Genomic DNA, 14,023 nt, shown 5'->3' with positions numbered 1-14,023 from the left:
CTATCTTCCCTCTCTACCTACCTTGAACACCTTGATGGGTGGGGGACTGGGGTAACAAGAACAGGGAGGGAAAGACCCAGAGACACAGAGAAGGGAAGCAAATTTACAGTATTTGTAAAGGCCTGCTGGAACAAGCCTTTTTTTTTTTTTTTAAAGATTTTATTTATTTATTCATGAGAGACACAGAGAGAGAGAGAGGCCGAGACACAGGCAGAGGGAGAAGCAGGCTCCATGCAGGGAGCCCGACGTGGGACTCGATCTTGTGTGTTCAGGATCACACTCTGGGCCAAAGGCAGGTGCCAAACGGCTGGGCCACCCAGGCGTCCCATATCAAGCCTTTACAGCTGGATGGTGGCTGTTTTTATTCCTGTTTTATTGATTGGAGAATTCGGATCCGAGCGGTTCACAGAACTGCTAAGTGGGGGGGCCGGGAGAGAACCCATTCGCTCATTCACTCATTCAGCGCATTTTTGTCGAGTGCATAAAGGGCTGCTCTGCGCTGAGGATCCCAGGTGAACAGAGCCCCAGCCCCGGTCCCCGCCCCCGCGGAGCTCCGGGGCCGGGGTGTTCCGGGGTGGGGGGTGCGGGGAGTGGTAGGAGCCGGGTCGGTAAACGTCAATAGAGGAACCCGTCGGGTGCTCCGCCCCCCGCCGGCGACCCGGGCGTCCGCGAGCTGCCCGAGGCCGCGCTCCGAGCGCGCAGGCTCTGCACACGGTCGCGCCCGGGGAAGGCGGCCCCGCGGAGCGACCTCGGCGACCCCCCGCGGAGCCCCCGGCCGACCCCGACCCCGGCCCCGCGCCCGCCACAGCCCCGGGGCCGCCCGCAGCGCGCATCCGGGCCGCCGGCGCCCGAGCCCGAGCCCGAGCCCGAGCCGCAGCCGGAGCCGAGCCGGAGCCGGAGCCGCAGCGGGAGCCGCAGCCGGAGGGGCGGAGGCGCGGGCGGCAGCGGGGCCCGGAGGCCGGCACCCCTGCGGGGAGCGCGAGCCCACCCTGCCGAGGTAAAGGGGCGGGCGGGGGGCGCTGGCGCGGGCGGCCTCGCGGCGATCGCTGCCTCCCTCCCCGCGGCCGCTTCCCGGAATCGCTCGCTGGTTCCCGGCCTCCCCGCGCTCCGCCTCCGCCCACGCGGCTGCCGGCCCCCGGGGCCCCCGCCCCGCCCCTCCCCGCTGCGCCCCCCGCCCCGCCCCTCCCCGCTGCGCCCCCCGCCCCGCCCCTCCCCGCTGCGCCCCCCGCCCCTCCGCCCCGCCCCTCCCCGCTGCGCCCCCCGCCCCTCCGCGCTGCACCCTCCGCCCCTGCCCACCCCTCCTCGCTGCACCCCCCGCCCCCTCCGCTGCACCCTCCGCCCCTCCTCGCTGCACCCCCCGCCCCTCCGCGCTGCACCCTCCGCCCTTCCCCGCCCCTCCTCGCTGCACCCCCCGCCCCCTCCGCTGCACCCTCCGCCCCTCCTCGCTGCACCCCCCCGCCCCTCCCCGCTGCACCCTCCGCCCTTCCCCGCCCCTCCTCGCTGCACCCTCCGTCCCCCCCGCCCCTCTCCCCTGCACCCCCCGCCTCTCCTGCTGTATCCCCCCGCCTCTCCCTGCTGTACCCCCTGCCCCTCCCCGCTGCACACTCCGCCCCTCCCCGCTGCACCCCCCGCCTCTCCTCCCCGCGTCCCCCGCCCCTCTCCGCTGCACCCCCCGCCTCTCCTGCTGTATCCCCCGCCTCTCCCTGCTGTACCCCCTGCCCCTCCCTGCTGTACCCCCTGCCCCTCCCCGCTGCACACTCCGCCCCTCCCCGCTGCACCCCCCGCCTCTCCTCCCTGCGCCCCCCGCCCCTCTTCGCTGCACCCCCCCGCCTCTCCCCGCTGTACCCCCCCGCCCCTCCCCGCTGCGCCCCCTGCCCCTTCCCCGCTGCAACCCCCCCCCCCCACCCGACCCGACCCACCCCCAGCCGGGCGGGTCGGCGGGGCAGCCGCCGCGCTCCTCCGCGCGCTCCGCTCGCCGCTGCCCCCGGGAGCCCTGGGTCTTTGCACGGTGCCCCGCGCCCCCGCCCCCGCCCCCGCCCCGCTCCCACCGAGGATGCTCGGGACCCCCGGGGCACTGGGGGCGGCGAGACGTGAGCCCTGGAGCCGTGCGAGGGTCCTGTGCCTCGGAATCCACTGGGCCTTGCGAACCTGGGGTGCCCCGTCTCTGGGGCCTCGGTCGGGTCCGCGGCCGCCCCCACGAGGACACCCGGCGGGAGCCGGTCACCGAGGGGCGACGGGGGCTTGGGGGCCCGAGGTCCTTCCAGACCCCCCAGCCCCTGCTTGGAAGCTGGGTTGGGGAGGAGGGCGGGGAGACGGGGATGTGGGGAACCGGGTGCGAGTGGATGCTGGAGTTTCAACCCCGGGGAATTCAGCTAGTGGTGAGCGGCGACCTTATGGAGCAACTCTAGATATCTCGCCTCGTTTTAAAATTCTTGTAATATTTGTTTGGTTTCCTTGCTTTTGTTTGAGAAGAGGTCTTTTATAAACAGGCCGGAGGGGTCACATCTGCGTCTGTTGAGCAGGGGGGTGCGGGGGGGGGGGGCTCAGGGACTCTGCACTGGTCCACGCTCCCCAGGGGTCCTACTACCTGACCCCGGGGACTGAGACCTCAGGCCGTCCCCTGTCGCACACCTTGGCAAGGTTTCTGAGTCACCTCCCTCCTCCCGCTTGCCTTTCCGGTTTGGGGAGAAAAGGATGGAAGCAGAGGCCACACCAAAATGTGCCCTGAACACTGAGGGGGGCACTGGAAGGGATGAACACTGGGTGTTCATGTGGGAACACTCTATGTTGGGAAATTGAACTCCAATTTTTTTTTTAAAAAAATACATAAAAAGAAAAAGAAATGGCCAAAAAAAAACCCAAAAAACAAAAACAAAAAAAACCCAAAAACCAAAATGTGCCCTGAAGAAAACATCTTTTCAACTTCCCTAGCAGTATGGGCTTCATTGATAAGATTTGACCTGTTAGTTCCAGGAAATAGTTTGAACTTTTTAAGTTCTAACAGTTCACCAGCTGGCTTTCCATTTTAAAACATCAAAAATCTGCCGGGCATTTTTATTCCTACCTGAGTTTCCTCTAAAGTTCCTCGTGTATTTATCTAAAAGTTTAAAAAAAAAAAATCTCCCTGAAATTTGGTTCCTGTGATTTTTTGACAAATGGTAATTTGTCTAAAAAAAAAAAAAAATTAGAACCCCAGCCCCAGAGATAGTCTTGGAAGTGAAACTATTAAAATATACGTTTCATCTCTCTCACTTGCACACAGCGCTACTGAACTCATTTTTCTGTTCTATTTATAAATATTCAAACTGTTGAACAGTCAATGGCATATAATCTTTGACTATCAGCCATCTTATCTTAGAAAAACTAAAATGCCACTGAGTGTAAGATGCACTTTTTCATGTAAAATTTTTAGGAAGTACTAAAACACACACATTCTGATTTCAGAGATGTTTGGATGTAAGAAAGAAACGTGCATTTTTTTTTAAATTTTTTTTTGAAACGTGCATTTTATAAAGTGTAAAATGTCATCTGAGCAGAAGCAGAGCTTGACAGTACTTTGCCTGAGGATGCTGCATTCATTCTGAGAGTGAAGCTGCTTGGTGTGCGATTATAGGAGAATAAAGGAAAAGGTGTTAGTTGGGGGAGCAGGTAGGCCGAAGTGTCCTGGGAAGTCCAGAAAAGAGGAAAAAAAGTGAGAAACAGGGAGGGATTGAGAGCCACTGAACATTTTCTCTGGAGCCAGCAGGAAAATGAGGATGCTTGGTTTCCCCGTAAGCCAGAGTCCACGGGAGAGATAGTCTTAAGCATTGTTTGTGTTCTTGTTTTAATTCTGAGGGCTTTTTATTTATATATAGTTAAAATTTGGGGTGCCTGGGTGGCTTAGTAGGTTGAGTGTCTGACTCTTGCTTTGGGCTCGGGTCTGGACCTTATGGTTGTGGGGTTGAGGCCCCCATGGGGCCCTGTGCTCAGCACAGAGTCGGCTTGGGATTCTCTCCCTTTCCCTCCCCCTCCTCTCAAATAAATAAATAAATAAATAAATAAATGTATTTATTTAAATGTATTTACAATTTGAGTATGCCTGACCACCAGAAACTATACTGGCGAATCAACAACAATCTTAAAAAGACTCCCTAATAGACAGGAAAGAAGAAAACAGGGCCTTAGCATACTTGACTTTTTCCTTTTCTGGCAAAGGGGCAGTAGTCAGAGGCCGTGAGATGGGGAAAGTCAGCTGGGTGAGTGGGAGCTGAGAAAGCCAGTGCCAGGATCAGGAGAGCCATCCGCAGGCCCGGTGGTTGACCTTGCCTCACCTCTCCACTAAAGTCAGTGCACCTGCGTGCAGAGCGTGTACCAAATCTTCCAGGAGAAAGCAGGGCCCTAGTATCCTTACATCTGTCTCTACCTTGACTGAGCACCCCATCCCAGAGCCAGTCCTTCAGGCTCAAGAAACTGCTCAGTCTTTACAGAACAAACTGGAAAGTCAGGGTTAAGGAGGTTAAGATTTCACTCCACTATATCATAATAACAGATGACAAAGCCATCTAAGTACCAGCGAGGTGACTGGAAGTGATGGGCGGGAGGAAGGAAGGGAGATAACGACATGGTTTGCAAAGGAGTGTTACTTAAAAAATAATATTACAGGACACCTGAGTGGCTCAGTGGTTGAGCATCTACCTTTGGCTCAGGTCGTGATCCTGGGGTCCTGGATTTGAGTTCCACATCGGGCTCCCTATGGGGAGCCTGCTTCTCCCTCTGCCTCTGTCTCTGCCTCTCAGTGTCTCTCATGAATAAATAAATAAAATATTTAAAAAATAAACATAAAAATAAAAAATAATGTTATTCCTAGATTAGAAGAAAACTTCTTCCAATGGCCTTATATCCTACAACTTGATAAAAATAGGAATTCAATTGGATAAGCTCAAAGATGAGGATATTTTGAATTAGGATGGAACGGGAGATTGTAGACTTAAGGGAATAAATTGACTGCCATGGAAACATAACCTCAGAAGAAGTAAGAAGAAGGAACAGAATAGATACTGCTGAAAATAAAAGCTTTTTTAAAAAAGGAAAGGTTTGATTCAAGCCCAGTGAACGTAAATGAAAAAGAAAGACAAGTCAATTAGGAAGAATCTGACGTGGAAGGTAAAGAACGATCAAACATTAAGATAATTGGGATCCCTGATGTGCAGAAATGACAAATGGGACAGAACATGCAAGTAAGGGTAAAAGAGAAGAAATTTTCTTGAAATGAAGAAAAAATGGTCTATAGGCCCAAAGAAGTTTTTCCAGGAAATTTTCATATGGGAAAGCTCAGCATCAAGATAACTTAAGTGATTTACTTTTTTTTTTTTTTTCAAGAGAAGACTTATTTAGGAATCCAAGAAGAAAAAGTAAACAAAAGAGGGACAAACCAGACCAGGACAGCCTCAGACTCCCTAGTGCTAAATGCCAGAGGATGGAGGTTCCCAGAAGTGTTCTAAGTGGAGGATACTGTCCCCAGAAGGGTGTTTTATTCAGCTAAGATGTCATTTGAGGTAAGAGTCAACAGGCAGGCCTTCTCAAATATGAACGAGCCAAGGGAATTCAACACTCAGTGAGCCCTCTTTGGGAAAAACTGCTGGTTTGGAAAAATTCAGCAAATTAGCAAATTAAGAGATAAATCAAAATAAAGAACCCAAGCGTACCATAGAGAACTCATGCTCAAAAAGAGCATTAGTAAGTGTTTATATGAATGTAGAATTAATATTGGACAGCTTTGGAAATTGTAGGTAGAATAAAATGTGATTGTTATATCAACCTAGACACAAAAATCAATAAACCAAAAAAAAAAAAAAAAAAAGACGTAGGGAGGAAGATGGGAGGGAAAGGAGAGTAGTAAAATTCTCATCTTTGAAAGTATAGATCAATAAATATGGTTTAATAGTAAAAGGTGCTGTGAACATATAATACCCCAACTTTCTGATGTCTCTGTCACCTTTTCTTTGAAACATTACGAAGATATTTTAGGAACTTATTCTTATCTAAAGAGAAGAAGAATTCTAATTCCAACAATTCCTTCAGTCTTTTGAGTTTTCTTTCCCAAGTATAGTTAAATTTAGACAGAAATGGTCTGCATGTGTGTTAGGAAGGCCCTAAATACACATGCATAGAAAGATCTCTGGGATTATGTCCGCCTAATGTTAATGATGGAAATACCTGGATGCTGGAATTTGCACTGTTATACATTTTTAACTTTTTTAATGAGCACACAAGAGAAGTTCTACAGAAATAAGAAAGCCATTTGAAAACTCAACTAGAAACAAACATGCCAAGATGTTAAAATAACAATGGTTAGTCTTGGGTGGTAGAAATAAGGATGATTGTTATTTTCTTCTTTCTATTTTGGGGGGTTCCCCCCCTAATTTTTAGGGGGAAATATACATAATTGTATTTGTGTAGGATTTCTAAGTCCAGTCCGTTCATTACTCATTGACTACCAATGTTATGCCAGGTGTCAGGCCAGATAGAAGAAGAGACCCTAATATTCTCCACCAGGAGACTGGGAAGCCTCAAACTCCTTGAGGGTTGGCCCATCTGTCCGTCTGTTGGAGGAGTTGGAATTCAGAGAGGAATCATTTCACTTTCTAGTGTCTACTTGAGCAGGGCCCTGAAAGGCAGCAGGGTTGGCTGAGGTGTCAGAGGTGAGGGTTGCTCCAGGAGCAGTGGAGCAGGGAGCCAGGGTAGGGTGAGGGGTACCCAGAGAGCCAGGGCAGGGTGAGAGGCACCCAGAGCTGGGCACCTGTGTGGAGCAGTGACTCCTGGGAAGACCAGGAAGGCTGAAAACAGCCTTGAATTCAACCCAAGGCGCGGGATGCCTTGTCAGGTGACAGGGAGCTGCGGACTGGGCTGGCTACAGAATGTTCTGGTCCCAGAGCAAAAGGAAGATGCAGGGTTTGCGTGTCTATAGAGCAAGAAGTTTAGGGAAGGCCCTAAACTATAAAGCTTTTTCTTTTCTTCCATTGTCTCTGTCTCCCAACTTGTCACTTTCATTTTTACATTGTAACGTCACCCCAAGTAAAAAAATAAAATTTTACATCGTTAACAGGCATTTCCCCATTCTACTTTCTGCTGTGCAAAGCCAGATCTAAGAACATTTAATTTCTATGGGGAATCACCAGATTACGTAACTGGCATCTCACAGCACATATTAAGAGGGTACCTAGAACTAACCAGAAGAAGCAAACTTAGGCCAGACTTGGGGAGGAGGAAAGAGGTCCCTCCAGGCACACCCCTGCCCCAGAGGCATTCGCTCATGCCCCAGGGTTACTATCAGGGCCAGCACAGCTCTCTGCAGCTGCCCGATGCCACTCTGACCCTTGCGACTCTGGGCACACATGCACTTGGGACCTAAGGGAGCTGGGATCCCCCGTCTTGCTAGCCGCTCTGTACCCCAGCCTGGGTTGGGCTCATCCAGCCCAGAATCCCTCCTTCCCAAGGACCTGCTGTCTCTCAACCCCAATATCCAAAGGTCTTTATTGTTTTTTTAAGATTTTATTTATTCGTTCATGAGAGACCCAGAGAAAGATGCAGAGACATAGGCAGAGGGAGAAGCAGGCTCCCCACAGGAAGCCCAATGTAGGACTCGATCCCAGGACCCCAGGATTATGACCTGAGCCAAAGGCAGACGGTCAACCACTAAGCCACCCAGGTGTCCCATCCAAAGGCCTTTAAACCTCTGCCCCTGGACGTACTAGGTACCTGGGTCAAGGCTGACCTGGATGCTCATCCTCACCAGTCCAGCTAGCTGCCCCCCCCCCGGGTGAGGCCAGCCTGGAACACGGGCAACGTCCACCCTGCCAGGCCCCGTCCTGCCTGCTTCCCCACCAGGAGGGCATCAATACAACATGGCACTTTCCAGCGATGTGACCCAGCTGGTACCCCACTCAGAGGACATCAGCAGTTCCCATTGTAGAGAGAGAGGCCAGACAGGGCCTGGGACCCCATCCCATGGGGGAAGGAGGGCAAGACCGAGTGTGAGCTGAGGCTCCAAGCTCACCATGGATCCCTCTGTCCCATCAGACTTCGTCAACAGAACACAAGTTCAAAAATAAGATCATTAGGAATTTCAAGCCAGCCACAGGAAGGCAGCAAACCAAGCGCGGAACCCTTCTGCCTACAGGACCCAGGAGGGAAAGTGAGGGAAGAGCGAACAGAGAGAAGAGTGACCACAGCTATGCCTTAGGGAGGTTGATCTGTAGTCAGGGTGAGTTCTCAGGCGCTTGGTTAACGATTCCAGGCAGGATGCCAAGACAGGAAATTAGATCTTCTAAACAAGCAGGAATCTAGTTACTAGACATTGGGTTGGAAGTGGAGTATAGGTCCTCAAGAGCAAAGAAGGAGAACACACATTCCCCTGGCTCACAGGGGGTGAGTGACTTATAATTGTGTAACTGCGTGTGTGTGTGTGTGTGTGTGTGTGTGTGTGTGTGCGCACACGTGCCTCTCAGCCGCTGAAGAAATGAAGTGTTCTACAGATGAGAGCAAAGGTGAAGATGTGCCACCATCAGGAAAGGACAGAGGAGTGAGAGGCCACAGGGCAGATGTTCAAGTGCAAGGGGGTGCCACCCCCATGTGGCATTCTGCGCTCCAGATGCGCCCACAACCGTGCAGGCCGCCTGCCGGGGAGTAATGGTGGGAGATGACCTCACGCGTCGCAAAGAGCTCTGGAGATGTTCCCAATGGGCACGGAATTGTGGCATAAGTTGTAGGCAGAGGTGCCTGGATAGCTCAGGGGTGGTGGAGTCTTCAGCAGGGTTGGCAGTTTTAACCTGGAATCCCTTGGATTCTCTAGGAGGGCACCCTGGTGGGACCTGTTGCCCTCATAATCAAGAGGACTTTTTTTTTAATTAATTTATTTATTTGACGGACTTTTTTTTTAATTAATTAATTTATTTGACGGAGAGAGAAAGAGTGCACAAGCAGGGAAAGGGAGAAGGAAAAGCAGGCCCTGTGCAGAGCAGGGAACCAGACAGGGGGCTCGATCCCAGGACCCCAGGATCATGACCTGAGCGGAAGGCAGACGTGCAACCACTGAGCCCTCCAGACACCCTCCAAGAGGACTTTTTCATTTGTTTTAAACTTGAACTAACGTCTGCTACTTTGTGGCCTTTTTTCAGTCTCAACTTGGGGCCTGAGGCTGCTACCGTGTTGGGGAGTACAAAACACCCAGAACCTATAAGACCCAGTAGCTTGGGTGGAGACAGAAGCCCTGAGGCATAAAATTCAGGAAGAATTTCTCAGCTTGGAGTGCGGAATGTTCCTGACTCTGACTCAAAATGCAGATGCCAAGAAAGAAAAAAGCTTTAAAACTGAAAACATATACCTCAGAAACTCATGGGTGAGATTTTTTTTTTTTTTTCAAAAGCCAGCATGAGCAAATCAAAGGGCAAGTTGACAACAGAGGAGAAAAAGATGTGATTTGTATAACAGACCAAGGGCCAGGTTCCCTCATACTTAAAAGAGTTCCTACAAACAAACCAATAAGAAAACAAGCTACAACTCAGTAGAAAGATGAGCAAAGAAACACACAGTTGACAAAAAAGGAAATACAAGTAGCTCTTACATGTATGAAAAGGTAGACAAGTCTGAATAGAGAGATAGAAGTGTGTGTGAGTGGGGGAAAAAAATGGTTTTTATTTACGAATTTGGTTTTCCAAAGTCCAAAAGTGGGGTGTCTGGGTGGCTCAGTCAGCGAAACGTCTGCCTTGGGCTCTGGTTATGATCCCCGGGTCCCGGGATCAAGTCCCTGTAGGGAGCCTGCTTCTCCCTCTGCCTGTGTCTCTGCCTCTCTCTGTGTCTCTCATGAATAACAAAAATAAAATCTTTAAAAAAGAATAATAATTACCTGCTTCAGCATCTGGATCACCTCATACTGATTTCCTTTCAGATGTGAAAGTAAAGAGAAGACTTAATAACCAAGATGGTTTGGAACCAGAATGCTTCCCTGATTAGACCACAGAATCTGTATCTTGTGGGTAAGTGTTACTTTTGCCTGAGCCCTTGTAGGAGCAAGCCAGCCACGTCACCATCCCCCAGAGCCCTGTGGGGGAGTAGCAAATGGATTTCCCTGACCAGGGGCCCAGCATCAGCCTGTCCAAGGCCAAGAGCTAAATGGATCATAGATAGGGAGCCTGGACGGATGGTCTGGTTTCTGCCCTATTCTTCATTTTAGGAAGACAAACAAATACCCAAGAATGACTCGGTGATGATGGAGAGTATCCTCCTAAGCACTGTGAGGAGTTAATTTCTCTTAATTCCCTCATTCTAATCCAGGGAGGAGTTTCTCATCCTACTCCCAAACTTAGGAAGGGGCCAAGTCCCTTACCTCCTAGCACATCACCAGACTGAAAAGTCATCCCTGAACTTTGGTTTCTGTGATTCATTTATTCCTGACTTTTTTTCTGCAGTCCTATTCCACTCTTTCTCTACGTTTCTTTTGATTCTATTTCACTGTCACTGTGTCATCTGTTCCATAGCTTATCAGTAGGGGATCCATGAGTGGGACACTTCTCCCTTTATAGGACTGTCCATGCCTGTAACCCCTCCAGTCCCAAGTCACTGTGACATCCAGAAAGCAAAGGAGAGTCCCCAATTCCTATCACCATTGATTTTCTTCCTACACCACCCTTGACAAATGTCTTTAAAATGTAAACTAACAGGGATCCCTGGGTGGCGCAGTGGTTTGGCGCTTGCCTTTGGCCCAGGGCGCGATCCTGGAGACCCGGGATCGAATCCCACATCAGGCTCCCGGTGCATGGAGCCTGCTTCTCCCTCTGCCTATGTCTCTGCCTCTCTCTCTCTCTGTGACTATCATAAATAAATAAAAATTAAAAAAAAATTAAAAAAAAATGTAAACTAACAACCTGTGAAATTCATAGTCTGAGATCTTCTCCAGACAGATGACTGTTTCTTGGGGCGCATGCCCAACCAGTCAGCCCTGTTATTCCACATCAACCCCCAGACAGACCTTATTTTAGATTCACTCGGGTGGAAACCTGTGGACCATGTGCTGCTGATACCAACACCCATCCTCCAAGAACCGTTTACTTGAGCATTTTTTAGCACGAGGAAGTGTCGATCCAACATTAAGACGCGGGTACACACACACACAAAAAAAAAGCCAGGCTCAGAGCAAAAATTACAGATTCAGCCTGGAGAGGGTATTTTTGCTTATCTAATATTTTTTTTTTTCCTTTTCCCAGTGTGTATCAGCTTCGTGTTTAGCGTGTCATCTGCGTTTCCTGGTAAGAGATTTTCTTGGCTTGGCTGAATTTTGTGGAAGGGCCAGACTATTGGGGTGACCATTCAGAAGTCTAAAATGTGGGGAATTTGATTTTTGATCGCAGAACTGTTGCCCATTTTGTTTGAATCCTTTTTCTTAGATTTTCTCAAATACTCTCCTTTTTCTCTGTCAACGGAGCCAAAATTAGCCAAATTTTCATATTTCTCTCTCAGAACTCTTAGAAGAAATTAACACCCCCCCAAAAAAGGAAATAAATTAATTAAAATGACACCAGAGGTCATTTTAGAACTCATTAAAAGAGACACCTGGGTGGTTCAGTGGTTGAGCGTCTGCCTTTGGCTCGGGTTGCGATTCCGGGGTCCTGGGATGGAGTCTGGTATCAGGCTCCCTGCTCAGCGGGGAGCCTGCTTCCCCCTTTCCCTCTGCCTACTTGTGTCTCTATCTCTATCTCTGTCACATAAATAAGATCTTTTTTTTTTAAATTTAAAAATAAGACTCCTTAAAAGAATATTCGATTTCAAACCCCTTAATTGAAGAATGAGAAGGCACAGACTATGTCAAACAGAAAATAATCCAGAAATAATTTCCCCTTCATTTGCATTCTTCCACCTGCTGTCTGGTACCTGGTGCCAGACAAAGGAAAATAATTTTTTTGAACCAAACATCTTGCCTGCATCTATAAATCTGTCCACATAATCTCATTCTGCATTAACTCCGTGTCCTACCTTGTGATGAGGGCAGGAGATGAAGAATTCACAGCCAAGAGAAAAGTCCTGAGTCTAAATCACAGACAACTTAGAGGATCATAAAAATTGAATTTGGAAAAAAAAAAAAGACTTGAACAGGATTTGACAGGTAGAGCTTTCGAGTCTCACTTGCCACCAGCTTCCCAGCTACGTAACATTGTATAACTCAAGTGCTCAGTGTCATATGGTCTGCAGAATAGGTCTCTCACTAGCACTGACTTCATTTTTTTTAAGATTTTATTTATTTATTCATGAAAGATACAGAGAGAGGCAGAAACGTAGGCAGAGGGGGAAGCAGGCTCCCTGCGGGGAGCTGGATGAGGGACTCGATCCCAGGACCCCGGGATCACGCCCTGAGCCAAAGGCAGACGCTCAACCACTGAGCCACCCAGGGGCCCCTCACTAGCACTGACATCAGCACTGTTGCTCTGATTAAATGCCTGGGAAGGGCCAGTCAGGGCATGTGTCATCTGCTCCCTCCTTCCATGACCTGGGAGTAAGTGCACGGGAGGTTCAGAGGAGGGATAGCAGGCAGTGGGCTGAGCTGCTTAGGGAGCCTGCAGGAGGGAGTTGAGAGAATGAGATGGACACGGATCATTTTGATCCAATGAACCACTGAGAGTCCACGATGACTGAGTGAGCCCAATTCTGTTTCCACGGTGCTGAGTTCTGTTTCCTAAGCTGGCCTGCCCCTAACGATGTGTTGCTCTTGAATGATTCTTTGACTTCATTTCTTGTCTCCACTAGAACCACCTCCTTCCTGGGTTTCCAAGACCCCGGCTGGGGTTTCTCTGCTGGGCAGGTGGGCTACAGATCCCAAAGAACAGATGGGACGACCCTGGGTTCCAGATTCAGTGTCTCTTTCTTGTCTCCCGTTTCCTTTAGATTTGTCAGATAAATTCTGCACTTTCAAGGTGACTTTTCGAAATTTCCGGCTAATCTTATCATGGGAATTAAAAAACTATTCAGTTGTGCCAGATCGCTATACATTTCGGTACACGGCCATAAGGTTGGTTTGACATCTCATTTTCTTGCTTGCTTAAGTATATTAGCTTTCTATTAATTGGGGAGTGGGGAAGAGTTGTGACCTGACTTGTGCTGGAGGTCCTCTCCTCTCTCCCACTCTCTCTATTCTGAATTCAGAGCTTTAAAAGGCCAAGTCCATTTTGAATTAAATTGGATACTTTAACAAACCTCAGACTGGCTTTGACAAAGCTTGGATTTATAACCATTTCTACGGGTTAAAGCCGCCGAAGCAAAATAATCACTGTGTATGGTTTTCACAATTACTCCTCTCACTCAGCTAAGCCTGAGCATTTCAAGCGCTATTTTCAAGAGAGAAAGAAATAATAAAAGCGCTGTTTTCTGAGGACAGGATTCCAAAGATCTGGTGACCATATTGATGTTGTGTTCACTTTTCTTTACCCAGGGAGGCATGTGGGCACATCAGAAAGCTGCCTCGTCCAGTCTAGGAGAGGCCCAGGTCCACAGGCTGGGCTTGATTACTGAGCAACCGTGACCTTCGGGCACAGAGCTCAGCTTCTCTGAGCCAAGTGTCCTACTTAGAGGAGGCTGCAAAGATTAATGACATAATGGATGGAGCCCTCAATGGCTTTCTTTTTCCGATGTCTAATATCACCCTTATAAGTTGTTATTTTTATCTAGTCGCCTCTCCAAGTTTCTTTTGTGTGCTGTTTATTTGGCTAAGAGCTGTTACTACTACTGACTGGCTTGGTGGAAGGCCTCTTGTGAGTTTTTCTTGTGCCGGCCAAAGTCCTAATTTCTCTTTGCATTAGGTGGTGACAGGTATCACCCCCCTTACCTTTCTGAAGCTCAAAAAATCAATGTCTGTGTTGTCCCTACATAGCACAGGCTGACTTAGGACTAGACCATGTGATCCTCAGCTGGAGAGAGGGCTTCAGGGAGGACGCTCATGATTTTTCTGTAGGGGCAGGGAGATCTGGGGCCTTTACCACAAAAGCGTAGGGTTTGCTCA

At 49.6% G+C, this 14,023-nt stretch overlaps 1 protein-coding gene across 6 annotated transcripts in view; it reads left to right on the top strand.

The window, feature by feature from the left end:
- Window positions 1-858: 858 nt before the first annotated feature.
- The window catches only part of IFNAR2 (interferon alpha and beta receptor subunit 2), a 31,623-nt gene continuing 18,458 nt past the window's right edge, over window positions 859-14,023 (top strand). The window contains exons 1-6 of one of the 6 annotated variants that reach the window (XM_041735178.1): window positions 859-997; window positions 5,359-5,534; window positions 9,156-9,376; window positions 9,926-10,013; window positions 11,241-11,282; window positions 12,913-13,036. In XM_041735178.1, the coding sequence (XP_041591112.1) occupies window positions 9,959-10,013; window positions 11,241-11,282; window positions 12,913-13,036 (221 nt within the window). In that variant the 5' untranslated portion in view covers window positions 859-997; window positions 5,359-5,534; window positions 9,156-9,376; window positions 9,926-9,958. Of the gene's footprint in view, window positions 998-1,931; window positions 5,535-9,155; window positions 9,377-9,925; window positions 10,014-11,240; window positions 11,283-12,912; window positions 13,037-14,023 lie in introns of those variants that run through there. The other 5 variants (XM_041735179.1, XM_041735177.1, XM_041735182.1 and 2 more) reach the window with 5 other exon arrangements.

This window comes from Vulpes lagopus, chromosome 20, assembly GCF_018345385.1.
Source record: "Vulpes lagopus strain Blue_001 chromosome 20, ASM1834538v1, whole genome shotgun sequence".
In the NCBI taxonomy this organism is placed as follows: domain Eukaryota; kingdom Metazoa; phylum Chordata; class Mammalia; order Carnivora; family Canidae; genus Vulpes; species Vulpes lagopus.
This window is presented reverse-complemented; position numbering and strand designations above follow the sequence as displayed.